General features: G+C 37.5%; 1 protein-coding gene across 2 annotated transcripts in view; it reads right to left on the bottom strand.

Moving 5' to 3' along the window:
• Positions 1 to 20,603, bottom strand: part of LOC135219782 (E3 ubiquitin-protein ligase lubel-like) — a 238,943-nt gene extending 218,340 nt beyond the window's left edge. The window contains exon 1 of one of the 2 annotated variants that reach the window (XM_064256842.1): positions 20,437 to 20,603. Coding sequence is in view for 1 of the 2 variants with exons in the window: in XM_064256838.1 (XP_064112908.1) it covers positions 19,978 to 20,007 (30 nt within the window). In the remaining variant the exon portion in view is untranslated. Of the gene's footprint in view, positions 1 to 19,977; positions 20,417 to 20,436 lie in introns of those variants that run through there. The other variant, XM_064256838.1, reaches the window with a different exon arrangement.
• Positions 20,604 to 22,890: the final 2,287 nt, after the last annotated feature.

Genomic DNA, 22,890 nt, shown 5'->3' with positions numbered 1-22,890 from the left:
CAGCAATAATAACTACGCATCTGTCTGACTTTGGTAACAAAGAAATTCCACCATGACGGAATATTCATACTGTCTTACGGGTCATTACTCCCGAATACTACAATTTTAAGAATTCCAACACAGTCCCTCTGAATTTGGTGTTAGTTATCTCAAGTCTGAATTTGGTGTTAGTTATCTCAAGCGCTTATCGCTTCAAATTCCGTGAAGCAAGAGCCGTGTTCGACAATCTGTGAAATTTTTATATGCTTGTGCAAGGATAACCTTGATGTCACAAGCAGCTTTTCCGTCTCTCTAAAGGCAAAAAGACGAATGTAGTACATGCTACTGCACCCCTCACTTTGGAGGAGGCACCCTTAGGTTTTCAGGTGACATAAGACTGGAAACTGATAGGTAAATACAAGAGTAATCATTTTTAGTTTTCTGTAAAAAAAACTGTTGAGATGGATATTCGTCTGTCCGTCCGCACTTTTTCTGTCCGCCCTCAGATCTCAAAAACTACAGAGGCTAGAGGGCTGCAAATTGGTACGTTGATCTTCCACTCTCTAATTATCAAACGAATCAAATTGCAGCCCTCTAGCCTAAATGGTTTCTACTTTATTTAAGGTTAAAGTTAGCCATGATCGTGCATCTGGCCACACTAAAGGACAGGCCCCCACCGGTCCGTCGCTGAAAGATTCATGAGCCGCGACTCACACAGCATCACACGCTGTATACGCTGTACAGAAAACCAAACTGCATTATTAGCTTGTTTTCTCATGAGTATGCTTTAGAGAGATATGTATTGGTACACGATTTTCTGTTTACACTTTCTATGACCTCGTTAACTTGGACTTCAGTTGAAAGCCGAAATTGATGGGCAAAATAATCAAGAATCTTGCCAATTTTGGAGAACTGTCAAAAAATACCGTTAAAAACTAGTCAAGTATAATAATCATAAAGACGATTGAACTTAACCGTAGCGACGATGATGTCTAACGAATCATTCAAATTGACGTTATTCAGTGTTAAAAACAAAAGGAACGAATTTATCACTCTCAATTTCCACATTTTCACGCTGCTTATCGAAGAGGTCGGACACAAACTACATGAAGCCTTTCTTAATAAAGCCCGTAATACCATACCAAAGAAGAAAAAAGACAAAATGTTAAAGAATAAATAAATCAAACAATATAAGGTAATTAAGACACTAAACTGAATTCGCAGCCTTAGCTTAACAGGAATTATGGCTTAGACAGCCACCTACAGGTGCAATAGGTTATAAGCTGGCATCGAGAAATAAACAATGACAATACTATTGTGAAGAGAGAGAGAGAGAGAGAGAGAGAGAGAGAGAGACTTTTAAAATAAACATGAGGATTTTGCAAACAAATAAGTAGTAAGTCCTGAATGCTAGAAAAGGAAAGAGAGATAAAATAACTTTTCACGAGACCAACGGTAACTACACTGTCACTGCAGTGGGATGCAGCATGGAGAGGGAATCACCTACGGGACAGGTGCAAACGGCATGCAGTACCTTTCCTAATAAGCTGCGAAAAAGAAATAATCAATGGTAAGAATTGGAATTTTGAATGTTCATGGATGTGGTAAAGAAAAGACAAAATTGTTTACGCAAAGTTGAGTGCTTTGACAATGAGTGAGAAGTGTCAGGCCAAGGTGTGCAGGTCTGAAGAGAAAAATAGTGATGAATTTATCAAGAAAGACCGCGAGGAAAGTAGAAAAATCAAATATGTTAGTCCAAGGACTGTATGGATAAGATTGTGTGGGGCAGGAAGAATGATGATAGCGAGAGTATATGGTCTAGATATAGCAAACTATTACTGACAGTAAATAGAAAGTTCGAGGAATAGTCTGCATTTGAAAGGTTGGTCGTGCTAGGTGTTTTTAATGCAAAGGTGGGTAGCAAAAAGTTTATGGAGAGAATGAGGAAAGGAAAGCCTTCAAAAATGTGTTTGGAAAGAAGCTTGTATGCTACAAAACTGCTGATTTCAATGGAGTATATTCACAAGCTTACATGTGAAAGAGAAAATGTGATGGAAAGTTTTTTTTTAGGTTATGTATGGTACAAACAGATTGAAGAGCAAGCTGATGGATGCTATGGTGAGGCGAGAGTTTAAAGGGAAAGAAGCTCGTATGTTTTGGATAAAAGGCGAAAAGAAATTCTAAGAATAAACAGTCAAGCGAGAAGAGTACATTAGGGGTAGCCAAAATTTTATTCCATGATGAGTCATACAGTCAACAGGGTATTTGTGAGTTTACGAGGGCAGGAAATAAAAGCAAAATATGTAAATGTAAATATGTAAATGTACACAAGAGAACTGATAAATTAGTCAAGAAAAATATGGAAGAATAGAAGAGAAAATAAAGATATAATCAGAATATTAGAGTGAATGTAAGGAAGTACTTCAGGGAGAAGTAGTTCTATACTAGTACAGCAAATGCGGAGATAGACTAATGAGCAAATCAATCTCCGGATACAGATGTAATAAATGGACAGATGCTGTCTGAAGTTTTATACCCCAGAGGATTAAGCTGTTGATGTACTAAAAAATACAGTCTAATAATGAAAAATAATCCAACTGAGCAAACTACCAACTTTTGGCGAATTGGCGCTATATAGGTACCAGACAAAAGATCGTAAACTCTTTCGTGTCTTCTGATGTGCGTAACAAAGATTCATATAAATTCAAAGGTAAATATTCAAGTTGGAAGTAAATCCATTCCAATACAATACTATCACTCAAAGATTTACTAATCGATAACAACAAAATTGGTATGAGGTGTCATACAAACGAAGTCAAACTTTGCATATTCATGAATGAATAAAATCATATACATCAAATACTGGAAAACGAACCAATATGTGTACCATATCGCATTAAATATCTTGAATGATACTTATTCCTGCTAATGACTGATGACAGTAACGAGTAGGTACCTGCAGTAACAAGTGAAACGAGTTTGACAGTTTTTCAAAGAGGGACGGTAGATAGCGGTGTTGCAAAACTTTGGGAATACTCGTACAACTGGAGTGTCTTTGGATACCAAAGTTTGAAAGAATAAAGGAACGGCAGTATGGATCTTGGGTACAAATGAAATAATGATTGGTTGAAATTGTTATGATGAATTATCATTTGTGTACTTTACGTCACAAGAAACTCTCTGACAGGAGCAAGAAGAACTGCAGACGTGGTATGAAGGTTAGCGTGGATGAATTTATGGAGCTGGTGTTTTGAGACAGTTTTGTCATGAGGAAGGAATGAGTAACAGGTTGGTGAAGAGAATATGATCAGAAGTGTTGCGAGGAAGGAGACGACAGTGCTGGGTATACGATGCAGGACAGGCACTGGAACGGACAGCCTTATTATCCAAGATGCAAGTGTGTTTAATGCAGAAGTGGTTGGAACAGTGTTGGGAGAGGGAGGTCATGTTGATAAGAAGCCTTTTGTGCATAATTGTGAAACGAATATGATGTGGAGGTATTCTGCAGTGACGTTATAATTGTGGCACTGATGACTGTCTTGTGTTTCTTGACGCCACCCACTGTAATTAAAGGATTTAATATAGAACAAAATAAAGTGTCGTAAAATATCACTCTGAGATATGAAATACGAGAAGTGACTACGAGAAAGAATCGCAAAAATCCTCATTTTAAATCATTAAAAATTCAGGTGAACACCTCAGATTTAATGAAAGGAGAAAAATACTAAAGAATAGAACAGAAAACGAAGGTACTAAAATGGACAGAAAGGATATACCGCCATGAGACACTGTAAAATGTACCAATATTCTAAAGGAAATTAAAACGCAATTATTTTGAAAAAAAAAAAATAAAAGTAAATAATACCTTAATGAAACTGTTCATATACAACAAATTATCATTTAAAAATGTACTGTCTAAAAAGGCAAAATGATAATATAATAGGTATTAAGATATCAAATTCAACAGAAACAGGAAACAATTATCATAAATAGTCACCAGTAACAGAACCAAAGCAAGTCCATTAAATGAACAAGTAAAAAATGCGCCCCAAGTTTCTTCCGCGCAATCGAGATTTCTGTAAAGCTTATAATGCAGCGTGAAACTATCAGCCGCAGCCCATGAAACTCTTGACGCGGCCAATGAAACTTTCAATCACTGCCCGTTGATGGGCTTAAGTTGTTGGAACTACAGCGGTGAACGGCGTAAGCTCATTGCTAACTTTAACCTTTAATACAATGAAAACTAATGTGGCTAGAGGGGTGCAATTTGGTATGTTTGATGACTGAAGGGTGGCTGACCAACATACCAATTTGCAGGCCTCTAGCCACAGCAGTTTTTAAGATCCGAGGGCGGACAGGAAAAGAAGGACAAACAAATAGCAATCTCAAAAGTTTTCTTTTACAGAAAGCTAAAAGGAACGCTTTCAATATATAACATAATGCAAGATAATTATACATTATAATTACTCTTACTGTTGGCACTTGGAAATCTTGCTGAAAATATTCAAAACTTAGTGAGGTCACCTGATCACAAACCTTACAAAAGAAATTTCGCACGAAGAGAAAGCGACCCCTCCTATGCAACATAATAGGAATAACTCTTCCCAGAGCAAGTAACATTAAAGGAACACAACAAACTTACTGAATAAAAATAAAGTTAAAAAAATCTCAAGCTTTCAAATTTATGGAAAAGCCCAACAAAATTCAAAACGAACAACAACCACAGTAACAGGTCAAGACAACCTTCACTGGAAAACGGAATGTGGAGGGAAGAACAAGTTGAAGATCTCGTTTCTCGTAGATCTTCAGTGGCTACATCCGGCGACTTTCCCCATGACCCAGAACGCCAGTCTCAAGTCCTCGCCCACGTGAGGGGAAACACTTGCCAAACACCAGCAACATCCTCGCTTTTGGTGCTTCTCTTGTCCTGTTTCCAACTCCCCTACCACCCACCCACCCATTCCACCAACCATTTTCATCAATCATGCTCATTCTTTCTTGATTTTCATCCCGCCACTCAATGCATGATGAAAAGCGCGCCCAAATGGCTAAATTACACACTAAGTGACTAAGGCAAGTGGACGCTTTTAAATTTTGTATTACGCTTGTTTACACCACAGTTCCATTTAATCTTACCCTGACCTTCTGTTGCAAATTCTTTGAAAAAACGTATTTTTCCCACAAAAAAGCAGCAATTAAACTGATTTTGTTTCTGCAAAATGTACTAACATTTCGGTGTTCCCTCCAACGCAGTGGTTGCACAAACATGCATCATGAAGTCCATCCTGTCATAACATACTGATGACGTGTTGAGTCTGTATACATAATTATTTTCACATATATGGATACAGACACAAATTCTATTTCAAATATTGTAGTTTAAGAATATAAAACTCAATGAAGGCATTATTGGGATGTCTTATACCTCATAATATACCCTGTCTGAAAAAATGTGTCCACATTGAAGTAAATGCAAATACTTAGCAGTTGTTTGCATACAATAAACAATGAACATAACAAAGGCAGGAAAAAGAAGAACGTACAACCATGTCAATGAAGCAGTATTTTTGCCATACTCTCATGTCAACATTACTGAACATCAATTTCATTATAGCGACCCTCCCCCGTCTCCCTCCCTCCACTAAATAAACAAACCCAAGAGGCTATTAAAGTTACATGGCTGTATCGCACACCAAAGTATGTCGTGTCCTCGAGACCAGTGCCAAGCAGGGTGGCGTGAGAGGAACAGAAGGGGCTAGAAATGCAAGAGGGGGCGTGATTGGGATGAGTGGCTGGAGGAGAATACGGAATAGACGGCGCAAACATACATATAACGAGTGGTGGCAGGTGGGACTGGGCGTAAGGGGCCAGGGGTGAGTAGGGAGTATGTTGCCTTAGGAAAAGAAGGAGGAAATAGATGGAAATAATGAGTAAGGGGCCTGGGAGGGACACAGTACGGATATGGGAGGTTAGCAGAAATACGGAGCAAGGATACAGGCGAAACACAGTTGAAACCAGGAGGTGAGGCCATGGAAGCAGGAAGAATGATCCACAAGGATAGGGTGTGAGGACACACGAAACAAGAAGCTGGAACAGCACCCTGGGAATACAAGACGCAGAAGTCAGTGGGCAAATAGGATATCTATACTCTTCAGAATGCACTACTCTTGCAATGTTTCTATCCTCGAAAGGTAAGCTTTGGTATTCTCTTTTTCAACTTGTTTTTCATGAACCTTATGATTTTCGTTCTTTCAGAGACATTTCTATCAGTTCCTTCTCCATGGGAACTCGGCTGCCTGTCCCATAAGTATTAACTCCTTGGAGATAAAGGTCGAGGAGGAATGTAAGAGCTCAACAAGGACCATGGAAGAATATAGATGAGTAGTGGTAGACAGAGTAACAGCCAAGAATATCAGGTAATATCATCGAAACCCTGTATACTATATATATCTATTTTTATGGCGGGAGGATCAAACAGGTAGCGCAGCACAATGTAGGTACCTGTCGTTTCATTTAGAGAGAAAGAGAGATAAAGAAGTCGCCGATGACCCTTGATACCAAAGTTGTATACAACTTCAAATCAATAGTACAAATTGATCAACGAAGTCTTAGAGGTTGCATGACAGTATCAAAGGATCTGCAATGTCAAACGGACCTCAGCATTTAGGTGCCCAATAGAAATGAATAGCAACACTATGTTACTGAGGAAATCAATCAAGAAGCGATACTATTGAATCTGTCAATGAGTACTTACATGCATAGCGTGTAACATAAAAAGCCGTGATTTCGTCATTAGTATATGGACTCTGGATTAGTCAAGTATTGTTAAATAAGTACTGTTAAAAAGGAAATCGTGGACTAACTTAAATGATAGCGTAGAAAAAAGGACAGTGTAACAGCGTAGTTATTTTTTTGGCTAAAACTACGAGAAACCAGGCCATCGTCAATAAGGCATATATAAAGTTCAAACAGTTGCAACCAGGTGTATAAAACTCGGAAGGTGTTATTATCGGTTCTAAACATCGGGGCAATCAGGGATGAAGTTGCTTGTCCCACACCCTACACTAAATGGCTAAAAGGGTACGAGGTGCTTATCATCAGCGTCTGGTCTTCAAGGACGGTCAGTACAAACTAGGTCTAGAGATTAATCTCTAAACCTTGGTACAACGTACGGCCAATACTACTCCGCTAGTCGACCCAAAAACTCCAACATAAACATTACCCAGCTGAATGAAGAAAAAGTCCAAGATGTTTGTCGACGTTTGCACTTGGCAATGGGAATATAAAATCCTCCGGGTAATAATACTTGCTCAAGTCACAAGAGGATTCAAAGAACAAAGTTGCCAGCAATCACCGCATTAATGAAAAATAAATAATGATATTGGCACCCCTGTGCACAGCTGCTGCTACTTAGGCTACCATAAGAATCCATTACACAAAACTGCGTCAGTGCCGTCAACCCGAAAACGTAAGAGCAACAAAGAATCACACGTAGGTACAGCATTCAAGGCCAATGACCTGTATGCATATTCATCTACATATATGATGATGATGATAACGTAACAACAAACATTTAAGACACTCAGACAATAATATAACATAAGAACGTCAAATCTAGCAATACGAGAAAATTACGAAACAAATAATACCAGCCTCTCCTGATAAACCCGGCACAAATCTAATTCTTATACAAACAAAAACATATCTCTCATCAGCCTCATAAACCATAGATCCATTGTTTCTTCAGCATGCTACTACGTTCACACCTAAAAACTAATTTAGCCCCCATGTTGACACCCCTGCCTTTCAACACATGGAAATAAGGGAACGAACTCGCGTCTAAAAATAGCATGCTCATTTGAACATGGAATCTGAGGCCTAAAGTACTCTGCCTGTCCTCTGTCTTTCTTGTATAGCAATCTGCACCAAAGAGCAGAGCATTGCTTTCTTATGAGATTTCGAAATTAGCTTATGAGCAATACCCTTGGTCTTTCTCAATGTTTCGTTGAATGTTAGTCTTAAAAAAAATAATCATAAAATCTATTATTTCCAAGTAGTGATACAATTGTTAACTTATTAACTCCTCGACACGTTGACGAAGCAAAACAAAAGCATGGATATTTCACCATTAACAATTATGCCTGTAATTTCAATTTCATTTTCATATAGACGAAAAGTACGGCAAACTTTCACCCAAGGATCAGAATGGAGAAATTTGAAGTATCTGAGCAACAAAAAGTTTAATCTGTTCTAAGAACAACAAATCATCAGTGGTATCTATCAACACAATGGAATCTGACGACATATTCAATGGGAAAACACAAAAAAAGAAGTTAACAATAAAAAAGGCCTTCCCCATTAAAGCGGTACTCCGACGTCCTTGAAGAAGTCGCATACCTTTTAGTATGTTAGAAAAAAAAACGGCATTTACAACATGGAACTTTCCATAGTAGCACAACGACAGGTATTCTCTTCAAAAGACCTTTACAAGAATAGTCTCTCAGTTGCCTCGAAAACAGATGCGCATTAGCAGACCTTCCTTCTTATATCTGTGTCAAACAGCTGATCTTGAAAGTACAGAGGACCACATTAGCGGAGCAATGAATGGATGATACTCAAAAGAACAAGAGAATGAAAGACTCACATTTTAGTATGGCGAAGCAAATAACGATGGAAGCTGCCATTTTAAAATAGCAAAACAGCGAAAGGAAATTACAAAAAACAAAGGAATACACTATACAGCTGCATAGCGATGGACGGGTGACATCTTAAATTATAAAGCAAAGACTTATCAATATCAGTTTAATAGAGCGAAGTAATGACTAACTTAGGAAAAAAAAGCGTTTAACGTTCTTGAAAGAATTCTTGTACAATTTTGATTAATGCTATTTTTGTTGATACAACATGATATTCAAGTAATGCTGAACACTTAAGTGAAATCTTTTATCAGCAAGTTCTTCATTGTCCAAAAATAAGGTGGTGCCAGAAGCGACACTTCATGAAGGAATCATTCACTAATGTGTCTCAAAAAGAGGAAGTTTTCACCATTTCAAGAGTTAGGAGAACAAAATCTTAAAGGCCTCCAGTCATGGACAAAAAATAAATAAATAAATAAAGAAAGAACATAAAAATATCCAGCACAGAAACCAGCACATGACACAAGAGACGTCGCAATCTTCTCAGCTTGAGCATTTTGATGAAATTACCTCCAGGCCTTTTAATTCATTATGACACAATTCAGAAGCACCTGGTCATCAGCAAACGGCTGGCAAGACTTGTTCTGAGCAGGATGGAGCAGAAATAAGAAACAAACCTCAAGCCAAACCCACACAAGAATGATCTCATGTTTTCTCTCTTTTAAGCTGAGATGTCGCTGGTTGTTCCTACATTCTGTTCCATCTTTCCTGTGGATTGGAGTCAAATAAGCTATCCAGTTCTACTGAAATAGTATAAAGAGGTTTTCTTTTCCTGATATTTATTAATTGTGTTATTTATGTAGGGCTTAAACTGTTTTACTCATCATGATTCACTAGATATATATATATATATATATATATATATATATATATATATATATATATATATATATATTATAAACTCGATTCTTCTAACAAAAAGTTGAATCAGAGAAAAGACAATGGTCAATGGTCATTACGACATACATACTATAACTGCTGAATTGTAAATGCATCCCATGTGCAGGAAAGTTCTACAAAAATGTTCTGCATTATACACCTGCAAAAAAGGCCCTTCAGCAGCATATCTAAGTCCCTATACAAAATGCATCATTTATCTCTATCTTGCATGACCTGGAACTTCCTGGATATTGAAGTCCTTCCTTTCCAGTACCTCTTTAACTCCATGTATTCAGTAATTGTTAGTTCTTCCTCACATGACTCCCAACATTTCTGCATTACACACTCCGTTTACCAGCCAAGCTTTTCACATGAGAAAACCATCTCAAAACACACTAAATCCACACATTCCCCTATTTTACCTGTTCCTAAACTATTTTTTTAACCGTCCCAATGATTTATGCCACATATGCTATCCTAACAAAAGAAAAATCTTAGGAGCTTCAGCCTCTTTCCTTTCATTCGCATTCAACATCTCACACTTCACTTCTGTGAAAGAAAGTTGGCTCAACAATCCTTTCATAGATTCCCAGTTTGGCTTTCAGATACACTCTAAATCTCTTCCCAACTTACTCTCTGCATACACTGCTCATTTCCTCGCTTCCTCTATTCTCTAAATCACCAATTCATTTGCTCGGAAATACCCATATGGATGAACTACTTCCATTCTTCCACCATTCGTTTTACCTTTCCATTCTCCCTCTCCCTACATTTATTTCCACTTCTTCTATTATAAACATTTCCACTCTTTCAGTGGTTTCCCCAATTTCTGTGTTCTATCCACATCAACAATGCATGATCTATAAACATCGGCCATTCATAATACTATCTTATTCGACGACTTTGCATCTGCTGTCAATCTCCTCTGCCTGGCTTCGTGCCTTTCTCCATCCGCAAAAATATCAAATAGCTAAGGCGATCTATCGCATCCTCAAAACGACTTTTGCACCTACTCAGTCACGGTAACATCTCCATATCCGCACATATACTTTGCTTTCAAATATAAAAAATCTAATCAAATTCAGCAAAATGGTCTCAGAACAGTACGCTCTCCCCACCTTTCCACTATTTGCGTTTTCTTAGCTCACGTATCCCACATAATGCTTCTCCCTTCATTTCTAAAACCTCTTTACTAATTCATAATGAAGAGCTGATCCATACGACCTGTTCTTGTCTAAACTCGTTGGTTTTCGGACTTGATTTCTCTCTCAAACTCTTACCCTAACACTTCCCTGGCATAATGGGTTGCGATGCCCATTGTAGTTCACCAGCTACCTTCGCATGAAGGAACAATTATCCTTTTCGTCCAGTCCAGGGGGAAATTTCCCTCGTCCAAACTTACCTTGCACACCTTATAAGGAAGCAACTCAAAGTCACACTGGCATCTCGCATCGTCATACATCCTCCAGTCACTTCCAAAGGCTTCCTTCAATACTACTGGATTCCTTTCCATTGCTGAGTTATTCATTTCTCTCCTCCACATTCAACAGATCTATTTGAGGGTGTTTGTGCTTTGCTGATGCACACACAAAGCACACACACAAAAGCACTAACACAACTATGTGTTATTTATTCTCATTAACATACGATAATGCAAGGTGAATTTCTTTTTTTTCTATTTTAGAAATAAGGGATAAACGAATTTTAAGCCATCCAAAGCGCATACTCAGCACCCAAGATGGTAATTCCACAAGTACCGAAGATGCTCAGTCTTGGGTAAATTTCAATTTTCATTACTATTATAATCATTATTATCGATTTTACTACCCTTTCATATCTGAAAAATATTCATCCGGTTCAACTGGAACGCATTTTCAAATCATAATTGTACGCATCCTAACTGTTGTCAGCAAAATGCTAACGCAAAAAGAAAAAAGAAGAAAAAACTCCAATATGGCACTGAAATACCGCAAAGTGAACTGTCAGCATGATATTACTTGGCTCATTTCCAAACAAGAATACCTGCAAGCCTCTGGCCTCCTAAAAATACAAGTTATTCCGAAACACTTCCAAGACGCCAGCAAGCGTGGCTCCCTCTCCGAACAAAACGTACATTTATTTCAACATACAAACAGTTGATCATGATTTCATTATATATATATATATATATATATATATACATATGTGTGTATATATGTATTTATATAATACATACATACATACATACACACACCACACACACACACACACACACTCACACACTCACACCACACACATATATATATATATATATATATATATATATATATATATATATATATGTATGTGTATGTTTATACACACACACCACATACAAATATAATATATATAATATATATATATATATATATATATATATACCAAAAAACATTACAATAGTATATATGCACCGTACAAATGAAAATAGATTTCAAACGACTGACAACAAAAACGCTCACAAAAAAATCAGTAGTAACTATCGTGTTCAAAAGCGTTTCTCTCCAACACGATTTGTCTGCAAGGAAATGACTGATAAACATTACAAATGAAAAATAAGCTCAACCTTTCTCGTTGCTGGAGTACTGCAGGCACCCACAAGAACAACAAGAACAACAAAAGCTGTCAAATAAGAATGTGTAATGTATACTGTAGGTGGACAAAGTTCTTTTCAATTTTGATTTGATTTTGATTTTATAGATTTTAGGCATAATGCCAAGCACTGGGGCAACTAAGGCCATTCAGCAGTGTAAAGGAAACTGACAGTGAAAAGGTTTGCAAGGTGTAACAGGAAGAAAGTCTCGCAGTTGCACTGCGAATTAATTATCAGGTGAGGGTGGAAAGTAAGATGGAAGAAAGATAATATGAAAGGAGGTACAGTAAAAGGAATGAAAGTAGTTGCAGCTACGAGCCGAAGGGACGCTGCAAAGAACCTCAAGTAATGCCTACATGTCACCTCATGCGGTGCACTGACGGCACTACCCCGTTAAGGGGCTTTTCAATTTCCGGCTCTGCAATGAACTTCCAGATGATTGACCCTTGCCATGGACTGGCGTTGCGAGAACAAAACTCTTCAACTGAAAAAAGCTGAGAAGATATGGACTGACCTACTACTAATGCAATTACAAAGGTTAAATGGAAAAATAAACAAATAAAACATATTTCAATGCCGTTTTCAATACAGATGGCAAAAGATTCTGCTGTTTATGGGGCTGACATCGCATTCGGAGTAAGGCTCACTGACACCACGAAGAGAGTGCAACCGATGCTAAAGGCTTTTTCCTGAGGATACTCATAAAATAATGTATCATTTTGAAAAACAGAATTTTTCTAAGACGAAAAGAATGTCTGTTATATTCGCAGCGACTGAAAGTTTGGCACAATACTTGTTGAAGTTGTAAGTTTCATGCGTTAGATGTAAACAATCTAAAATTTGTTAATTTATTAATTTTTCTATTCTTAATCGAGTTTGCAGCGATGACCCAAAAGATATATTTACCACAACAAATTGTCAGAACTAAAAAAATCCCACACAACTCGGTGAATATTTGTGAAACGAAAACAAATGTACATAAAAGACACTAAATATTTAAGTAAATAAAAAAATAAGCAACCAGATTATTTGTTTGATTTTTACTGAAGTTTTATATGAATATGAAATATTCTAATATGATACAAGAATGAAACACACTTAAAATAAATTGAAAAATTCTATCATATCAGGATTAGACTAATAGTAGTTCCAATACATTAAGCCACGTCGGGCAAAAAAGTGAAACAGGCACGGACGAAAATCAGAAATACCTAAGCCATAACATAAAAGGTATCCATGCAAGATTAAAAAAACAGAAATAGGATCTGACACACACACACACACACAAAAAAAAAAAAAAAAAAAAAAAAAAGTTGGAGAAAAGTTCAGCTGTGTACAGTAACAAATTTTTTCGATTTAACCGAAATTTTTAGGTGGAAAGACGTTACACGGTAACAAATTCCAAAGCATTGGGAAGCTTAGCATAGCACAGCACAGATGTGCAAATGAACCCCCAGAGAAGAACATCCACAATCAGTTCCAATTAAAGTTGGCGATTTAAAGGGTAAACCAGTTACATTTAAACAGTATTTCCAAAATTGCAGAGGCCAAAAATCCTGTAACGGTCAAATCACCTGCAACTACCGACCATTCCACGCTCCAATCAGAACTTATTTTCCAACTTAACACCTACTACAGCTGTTGTACTGCCCATGACCCCATCTTTAAAGATACTGAACAGTCACGGAGACATACCATCTGCCATCTCAAACCCATACCTCCAGAACCTTTCCCTTATCTCAGCATACCTTGCAAAACCTAGTCAGCCAAATATAAGTATGTGTATATGTATATATAAATAAAAGGATGTATATGTATACATATATATATATTTTAACGCAATCTTATATGGGGTCACCGTTATGAATGAGTCGTCTCCATCGATTTCTGTCGTGTGCATTGTTCTCGTCAATACCTTTCCATAACAACTCTTCCCCTACACATTCACGCCGTCTCTTTCTTGGTCTTCCCTTCTTCCTTCTACCCTGCACCATTTCTCTTCGTAACAGGTGTCCATACCATCGAAGCCTTCCCTCCTGTATCTTCTTTGATATTTCATCTACCTTTGTCGATCCTCTTATATACTCACTTCTAATCCTACCTTCCCTTGTTACCCCCGACATCCATCTCAACATTCTCATTTCTGCTACATCCACCTTCTCCTCTGTTTTCCCCATACTTGCTGTTTCTGTTCCATATAGCATAGCTGGTCTGACCACCGTCCTATGAAACTTTCCCTTCAATTTCAGAGGAACCTTCTTGTCACCGAGGACCCCTGATGCAGACCTTCAGTTATTCCACCCTGCCTGAATTCGTTGTCTCACCTCTTGGTCCATGCTTCCACCATCTCTAATATGGACCCCAGGTGTATATATATATAATAGAATATAGATAGACAGGCATATAGCTAAATAAGTATATATATATAATACATACATATATATTATATATACATTTATATATATTATCTATATATATTATATATATATATATATTATATTGACTGATTGGATGACCAGGGTTTGCACAGTATGTATGTATGAGGGAAGGTTGTCAAGGAATGGGCGAGGGGAACAATTATTGAAACGTTTTGCTCAAATGCATAAAAGTATTGATGATAGAATTACATAGTTACATGACATATTACTCAGAATACTGTGAAAGGTGTTTTGTAGACTTTCGATCGAGAAAGCAAGATAAATAACAGAAGTACTGAGGGTAGGGGAACAGTGCGAGTTTAACCAAGGAAGAGGATTTGTGAATCATGTTTGTTATGAAAAAGTTAGGTGGGAAGTTTGAGAGTAAAGGGAAAAGCTGCATCTTGCACATATGTATGAGCCCCAAGGTAATGATGTTAAATGGAAACTACAAAAATGGTCCAATGAATGCTAATGTGGATGGTTGTAGGCTAGAAGCAGTTTTTATTCTCTCTCTCCCTCTCCCTCTCCCTGTACCTATAAGCATTTTCTGTTGACTTTGTAACCCCATCCGTAAATATTACATATTCCTCATAAGTCTTTACCCTTGCAGTTTATTTCATCCATTTGCTCCTCATAAGCACTCCTCATTTCTTTTTTAATTAAACTGTGTATCTTTAACTGTTTTAGTCCTCATGCTTTTTCTCTTTCCCCTTTCAGGTAAACAATAATCAGCTATACTTTAAGAAACCAATATAAACAACTGGAGGAATTCCATCCCTTGATTAATACCGGTTAATACGCATATGTCATAAAAATCAACATATAACGTTATGTCTATTAGTTAGTTAAAGCTTTTAACTATTGGAAATTAAATAAAATAGACGCATCGGCCAAAGTAACTTCCATTCGTGGGAGTCATACCAAAGAACAAGTTCACTCTAGTTCAGTCTAGTCCCGAAAAAAGTCAGAATTCTCGTACAGTTACAGAGTCGTCATCGTTAACTCAACGTAATGATCAGTTTCGCTCTAGGGCCTAAAGCCGACCCACGAGTTGGAATTCTCGATGTTTATATGGTCATCAGAATCTTAGACCCGTTAACTAAATTTTGCCAGAGCTTTAAAAAGACTCGGCTTTCGCTTGCCCTTCGGGAATGCTGGGTAGGGGTGTGGTAGTACTATCATCTTACGCCTCTGCAAGAAGCACCCGCCAAGGTTTTTCATCTTCATTTCCGCCTTGAACATCCGTCATCAAGGGCCTATTTTTACATACTTTGACGAAGTTCGTGTCTACTTATCTTGCTTGACGAATTTCATCAATAATATTGAAATTAATGTTGATAGAACATTTGGAATTATACCATTTACGTTCGCATTTCCGTAGGAGAGTGAAAGATATGGCAAACAAATGCGTATGTTTTTCATCATTCTGCAGATAAATATTAATAGTAGTTAAATTGTTGGTTAACATTATCTGAAGATCAAAGTACTACACCAGAAAATAAGTCAAGGCGTTTTAGCGGAACAAATATGAACAAAACCAGTTCAGTGGTCGAGCGGAACCAGAGCGTCATCTTTCTTGGGAACAGCACAGCAGTGATGTAGACGCTGTTTTGGTGCTTACTATTTCTCCATCATCATTCTGTTATCGTAAGGTCGAATATGTTCAAAGTCAGATTCCGATGAAGAAAGAATACGAATATTATAATTAATTAGAAATATATATAATGCTAAAGACATTGCATAATGTTAATCACACTAATGTCCTTTGGTTCCAAATTTCAAGAGCAAGTCATTAAAGCAGTGAGATCACCAATTATCCTCTCCGAAAAGGATTTGCTTAAACGCATTATCATAGTTCAACTGAACCTTCTCCCCATTTCCATTTTCTCCCGTTCCTATAATCCTTCATTCTGCACACGGTTTGTTTGGGTTGTCCATCACTTCTTTTCCCTCCCTCATTTCCATGGAGTTTTTATGGAGCTGGACGGACCTGGAAGCCTAGTGTCCTTATCAATGACTGCATGGACGGAGACCAGCATGAATGTGGAAAGGGGCAAAAAAAAAAAAAAAAATCTTAATAGAAAAACTGCCGTTTTGAAAGATACACACACACACACACACACACACATATATATATATGTATATATATATATATATATATATATATATATATATATATATATATATATGTATATATATAATATATGTATATATATACGTATATTATAGACATGTTTGTTACCCTGTTTACATATGTAAACAGAATAAGATGGTCACATTCTTAATAACAATAACATAACATTACTTACAACCGTGTGTGTGTGTGTGCGTGTGTGTATGTATGTATATATATATATGTATATATATATATATATATATATATATATATATATATATATATATATATATATATATATATATATAGTGTTGTGCGTATGAGAGAGAATACAATTATAATTTTGGTCTTATGTAGCAAGCATCTTTTATGTTGCGTATATTGAACTTTGCTAATCTACAAGTCACGTTAATCTTCAACATTAGTCATTGTATGGGAGCATCAGAAAATGTCGATGAAGATTTATTTTAAAATAATAACAATGACAATAATAATAATCGTTTTACTCAGCTTTACAAATATTTTTAAGCAGCACTTTGAAGACGGGGAAACTAAAGTGAGCCTTTATAATAATAAAACAAAACTTTTCCATACAAAATACTGTCTCTAGTGATGGGCCAGGTTTAACAGCCCAACTCCATTTTCTTCAAGTAGGATGTATGTGGTTTGAATTATATTCAAGACTGCCATAACGGCTTAAATTCCAGGTCAGACAGGGAATTCTGCTACGCAGGTGAGGAAGTGACAAGCAGAGGTTCTGGAGAATAACTGAACAAAAACAATCTATCCTGCTAGTAAGTTGAAAATTTCTCTCTCTCTCTCTCTCTCTCTCTTAGAGGCCGAACGAGAAGCCACAGCAACAATTAGTAAGCCGGCAACTAGGACCAGTGGGGTCCGACAAGGAAGGGCTATAGTGCCTAAAGTCAAATAATGACCAGTCCAGTGGTTAAGTAACAAATCGGTAAACAAAATTATTAATATTGGCCTTATTTCGCCATTCTATGCTCAGAAAATAAAGCGGGTTACCTGACTGGCTATTGAAGCAATACATGCCAACACACCCACAACGTTCATCGATGGGGAAAATCAGAAAGCTTTGCTTCTGAATACAACACACAGCACAAGATCTCTTTGCTAAATATTCACATATAAGAAAATATATTTGTAAATATTTCTTGCATTACGAACAAGGCTATTATTCGTACGTATGCAGAACGCATTCCTGAAGGATGGCAAAAGGTACAAAAATTGAAAAATGCCGTTTCATGGCGTTCGCCAGGATTCAAACTCGATTTCTACCTCAATATATCGGCAAAACTGCGAATTCCCAGCTTCCCTTTTTCCAGGAACATATGACTGCAACCCAGAGCTAATGGCAGAGCAAAGTAATCACAGAATCTCACTAATGATGGAAAAAAGTAGCACAAATTCATCACCGACATTCCACACTTTCTGTAGACTTCACTGATACCCTTAAAGGAACACATCAATAATGTAGCCCATGCGATGATAAAGGTGATAAATTAGCTACTATAGTACATATTTATCCATGAAAAAGTCCTACAAAAGTTCTTGTTTAATGATATAAGCTAATCGAGCTTACCGGTAATTTTGCTACGATTTTAATACATATATCAGACATCATTGCATTTATGCACATTAATCGGTATATGTATAACTACTAAACTATCACATTTGCCACACAGTAAATAAGGATGACTTGTTTAAATAGAAAGTTATTACAAGAAATCAATAACACCGATTTATATTTCATTGATGTAGCTCACTGATCTGTTCTGTGGACAATTTAAAATATTGAAAAAGTTCAATAACGTTCATAAAAAGCAAATCATTAATTCATGAATAATCCAGTGCAAATGAAGTTGGCATATAGGGTAAATAGACAGTGTATTCATGATACGTTTGGCTCAAAGCAATGCTCTAAAAATCTAGGGGAGTTTCGCATTTATTTTTTGTTAATACTCTTATCTTATCATTTTACACGTCAGAGACAGGTCTACTCAAATCTTGGTCTTTATATTTATTCGCAACGCGCGAAAAACCACATGGAACAAGCCAGAAGGGGCAATCGAGTGCAAAGCTGCTTAATTTCCTCTCCTTCAAACTTCCTTGAGAAAAGAGAACCAGGAAGCAAGAGCGGTTATTCAACGGCAGGGTCACGCACAGAAGAAAGGTCTTATTTACATGATGTCTTTATTAATTATGAAAAAAAATATATACATGTATTTCTAGATATTTTTATATGAAATTTATTTAAAATTTAATTTCTTTTTATTTTATTTATTTCGGTGTCAATTACCTAGATGTTGTAACGCCAGGTTTAATAGACACAATCAATCAATCAATCAATTATGGGGGACATTCTCACAATTCTCTTAATCTAAATATTGAAGTAATGTAAAAAAAATGAATCACTCAATTCTAAAATGAGTAAAACTAAGTTGACTTCAAATCATGGTTAGGAGGAAGAACGTTTAAATTGACGGGGCTACCTTGCGCGAAAAAGAAACCACAGCTTTTTCATAGGGAACGATTGGGTCAAATTTTAACGTTCACTACAGACAACGACTATGATGCAAAAGCCAACGCGACGTAATCTTTAAGGTCCTGACTCTACAGTGGAACAGAAACAGTGGCACTTTTGCCATCAGGAACAACTGTCATTCATAACGATCAGTTGCCTAAATGAAACGTTTTATCTCCTCAGTAACTGTCTTTTGTGATCATAGTCCAGTGACTAAGCTCGCAGCACCACCCAGATATCCAGGTTCGATTCTCTTCCAAAGTGAAACGACGAGGCGTTCCTTAAAACCCTTCGTCTCTTTGGACGTAAGCAGTGATTTATGTAACTGGAAATTAGATGGCTGCAATAGAGGGAAAACATCGTGAGTTAAATAACCCATTTCATAAGATCTTACTTACTGAGCACTGGAAGTTAACACCATATGGGTACCTCCCATCTAGGGACAAGGTATTTAAGTGAAAAATGCATATATACTATGTACTTCTCACAAATAGTTTTGTTGTTTTCAACTTCGACTGTACTCTTTTCCTGTCATTATGTTAATAATTTTCCAGAATGCTAAATACAATGTAAATCAGAAAACAAAATAACATTACTGGCAATGTATTTCCCATTTACCTGTACAAAAAACAAAAGCAAAAAATTGTTAAACAAGAAGAACAAGCACAGAAGCCGACAATTTTTTTTTCCTTGTTCTTCGTCAACCGTTCCAACAAAACCCGAGTGACACCCACCTTTCCCCTGACCAGTCCGCGTCGAAACATGCTGCAATAATCCTTCCTCTTCTCCTAGAAATACAAAAGAAGAAGAACGACGATTGACGAGACGAATGAAATGCAACAGGCTTTAATCGTGCAGCTGGGGGAGGCAGAGGTAGTACATATCCCAGCCTCCAGATGGCGACCACATAAAAAATGACACGTGCGCGTGTTTGTGCCTCGACCGAGTAAGTAGGTATTCCTGTGAAATGCCTTTCCACACTGAACTGCAGGCGTGGTTATCAAGGCACACTCTACGGATTCACCCACGTTGAGTACTGAGACATGAATGAAACGCAAAGTGCTTGATGAGTCAACGGCATCGCCCGCCCACTCTTTTCACCGCCCACCGTGCCACACAGCCGCCCTCAAACTGAGCTTCCTAGGCCTGCCCGATGCCCTTGTTGGATGCCAGCCAGCGCCCACCTTACTCACCTCCGAAGGCTACGCTAGTCATGGCGGACCTCAAGTCGAGTCTTCCCCGCAGGGAAAATCATCCTGAACTACCGCCGTCCCTTCGTCATCAAACCCACCCGATGAAGACTCCCTAACTTCCTTCCTTGTGCCCCACCCACCACAAAGAACAAATCTCCCATCCTCTCATTGACGAGGGAAGACTGGGATTTAGGAGGGCTACAGAGACGAAGAATCATATTGGCGCCGACGATGGCCAAGTGCTGGCGACAGCTGCGACCGAACTGTCGCCAACATGGAGAGGGTAAATATAGTCTCTGGGTGCCTCGGTCTCCCTCTGATCCACACGGAGAGGGGACGGGGAGGTTGGGGGTCGTGCACCAGCCCCTTCACTTCAGTAGCAATGATTCAAACTCTGCGAGATGATCACTTTCAACAGTTTGACTGGGAGAACAAAAATAGAATGTGTATAGAATGTGTGAAGGCTGAAATGGCTGTAACAGTCAAAAAATATTTCCGCCACCGCCACCTACAAGAAGAAATCACAGCAACCGATACCACGAAAACTGAAAGCAAGAAATTCTTTATAACTTGAAAGAAAACTCACACAATAAGGTAATGATGCTGAATGCTAGGCGATTTTACTTCCGTCAAACTAAACCACCTAATAAATAAGATATTGTTATTCAAGGAATATATTTATATATAAATATATAATCATATATATATATATGTATTATATATATATATATTATATAGGATATAAATATATATATATATATATATAGATATTGCATATATATAGATATAGATATATTAATATATTATAAATATATATATATAGATATGATATTTTAATATAATAATAATATATATATATATATATATATATATATATATATATATATGCAATATCATTTTTTTAGTAATGTAGGCCGTACTTAAGAACCGGACGAACTATTACGTATATTCGCAATTGAGAGAAAGTATTTAGCCTATATCAAATCTTATCTCTAGGTGCTTATGACGAGAAAGAGAGATAGAGAAGTGTTGTTATACGTTTACTTGCCTTCCTCTTTCTCTCTTGTGCTTATTCCTTATCTTTTTAAGAGATAGAGAGGGGGGGGGGGGTGTTGGGGGTTATAAATTCATTTATTTTTCTAATGTTTCCGATGGAATATTGAGGAAAATTAAGGACAAAAGAGATACTAGTAAAGCTTTCGGGATGCAGTTTATCATCAAGGCCACCAAAAATAGATCTATCTATTCGTGGTTTCGGTATAATGCTATATGAGCCGCGTACTATGAAACTTTCGGGTGGCCTGTGTTGTTGCGTTGCCAGACACCCAATAATGGATTACTTTAACCTTGAATAAAATAAAAACTACCGAGACTAGAGGGCTGCAATTTGGTATGGTGGATGATTGGAGGATGGATGATCAACTTCCTCATTTGCAGCCCTCTAGCCTCAGTAGTTTTGAAGATCCGACGGTGGACAGACAGACAAAGCCATCTCAATGGCGTTCTTTTACAGAACACTAAAACCAGCAGAAACTGGTGAAAAAGCCGAAAGTTGGGTACAAGATACGGAAGCTGATAAAGAATTCAACACCATAAACGCTATGAAGGCCACTGAAAGCAGAAGAATGAGATGGGAAAGTGGATGATTCAAATAGATATCAAGGATTGAAGTGTTACTGTATCGTGGAAAAGGTGAATCCTTGAATGGTGAGGCAAAAAGAGTAATGAGCATTTGACAAATGAGGAAAAGAAGCTTTTAAGGAAGCCTGAGCAGAATGACTAAAAAATATAAACAGCCTACATTCTTTTATGGAATTCAAGTGTGCTGTTAAATCCAAATTTAAATAAAATGGAGATGTTGAGAGAAACTGTCTGCAAAGCCAGGGGCGGCATTTGGGGGGGGCGGCTGGGGGTCAACTGCCCCCTCCTCAAGCCTCAACTTAACCCCCTCATCCCACAAGCCCCAAGAAGTAACAGCATGTTTTCTTTTTAAATGTGCAATCAAATATATAAAATGTCTCGGAAATATTACATTTCTTGATTCTTGTCTGTTTACTAGCTACCAGTGACGATGAGATAAATAAACAGTTGCAGGAGTATACAATTTTTGTTGAAATACCTTGCTCATGTGGCTTCAAAATGACATAAAATAAAACCAGTTGCTTATGCTTGCACCGTCTCCAACGGCCCCCCCCCACCAAAACCCCCGCCAACAAAAATCTGAAATGACACCCCTGTGCAAAGCATATGTAGACAGACTATGGAGGGGTTTATGGGTAAGAAATGTAAACATACATCATCGGCGGATGGTCTCTTGTTTGTCAGTTTTTCATAAGTTGTATTGTAACAAAGATCTTTCACATCCACAATTGATCCTTGAGCCCCTTTTCCAGTCGAGAGCCGACAGACTTGCTGAGCAGCAGCAACAATATACAGTACATACATATGCCTCGC

Source organism: Macrobrachium nipponense, chromosome 1, assembly GCF_015104395.2.
Source record: "Macrobrachium nipponense isolate FS-2020 chromosome 1, ASM1510439v2, whole genome shotgun sequence".
Taxonomy (NCBI): Eukaryota; Metazoa; Arthropoda; class Malacostraca; order Decapoda; family Palaemonidae; genus Macrobrachium; species Macrobrachium nipponense.
The sequence above is the reverse complement of the archived record's forward strand: the minus strand, read 5'-3'. Positions and strand labels throughout refer to the sequence as shown.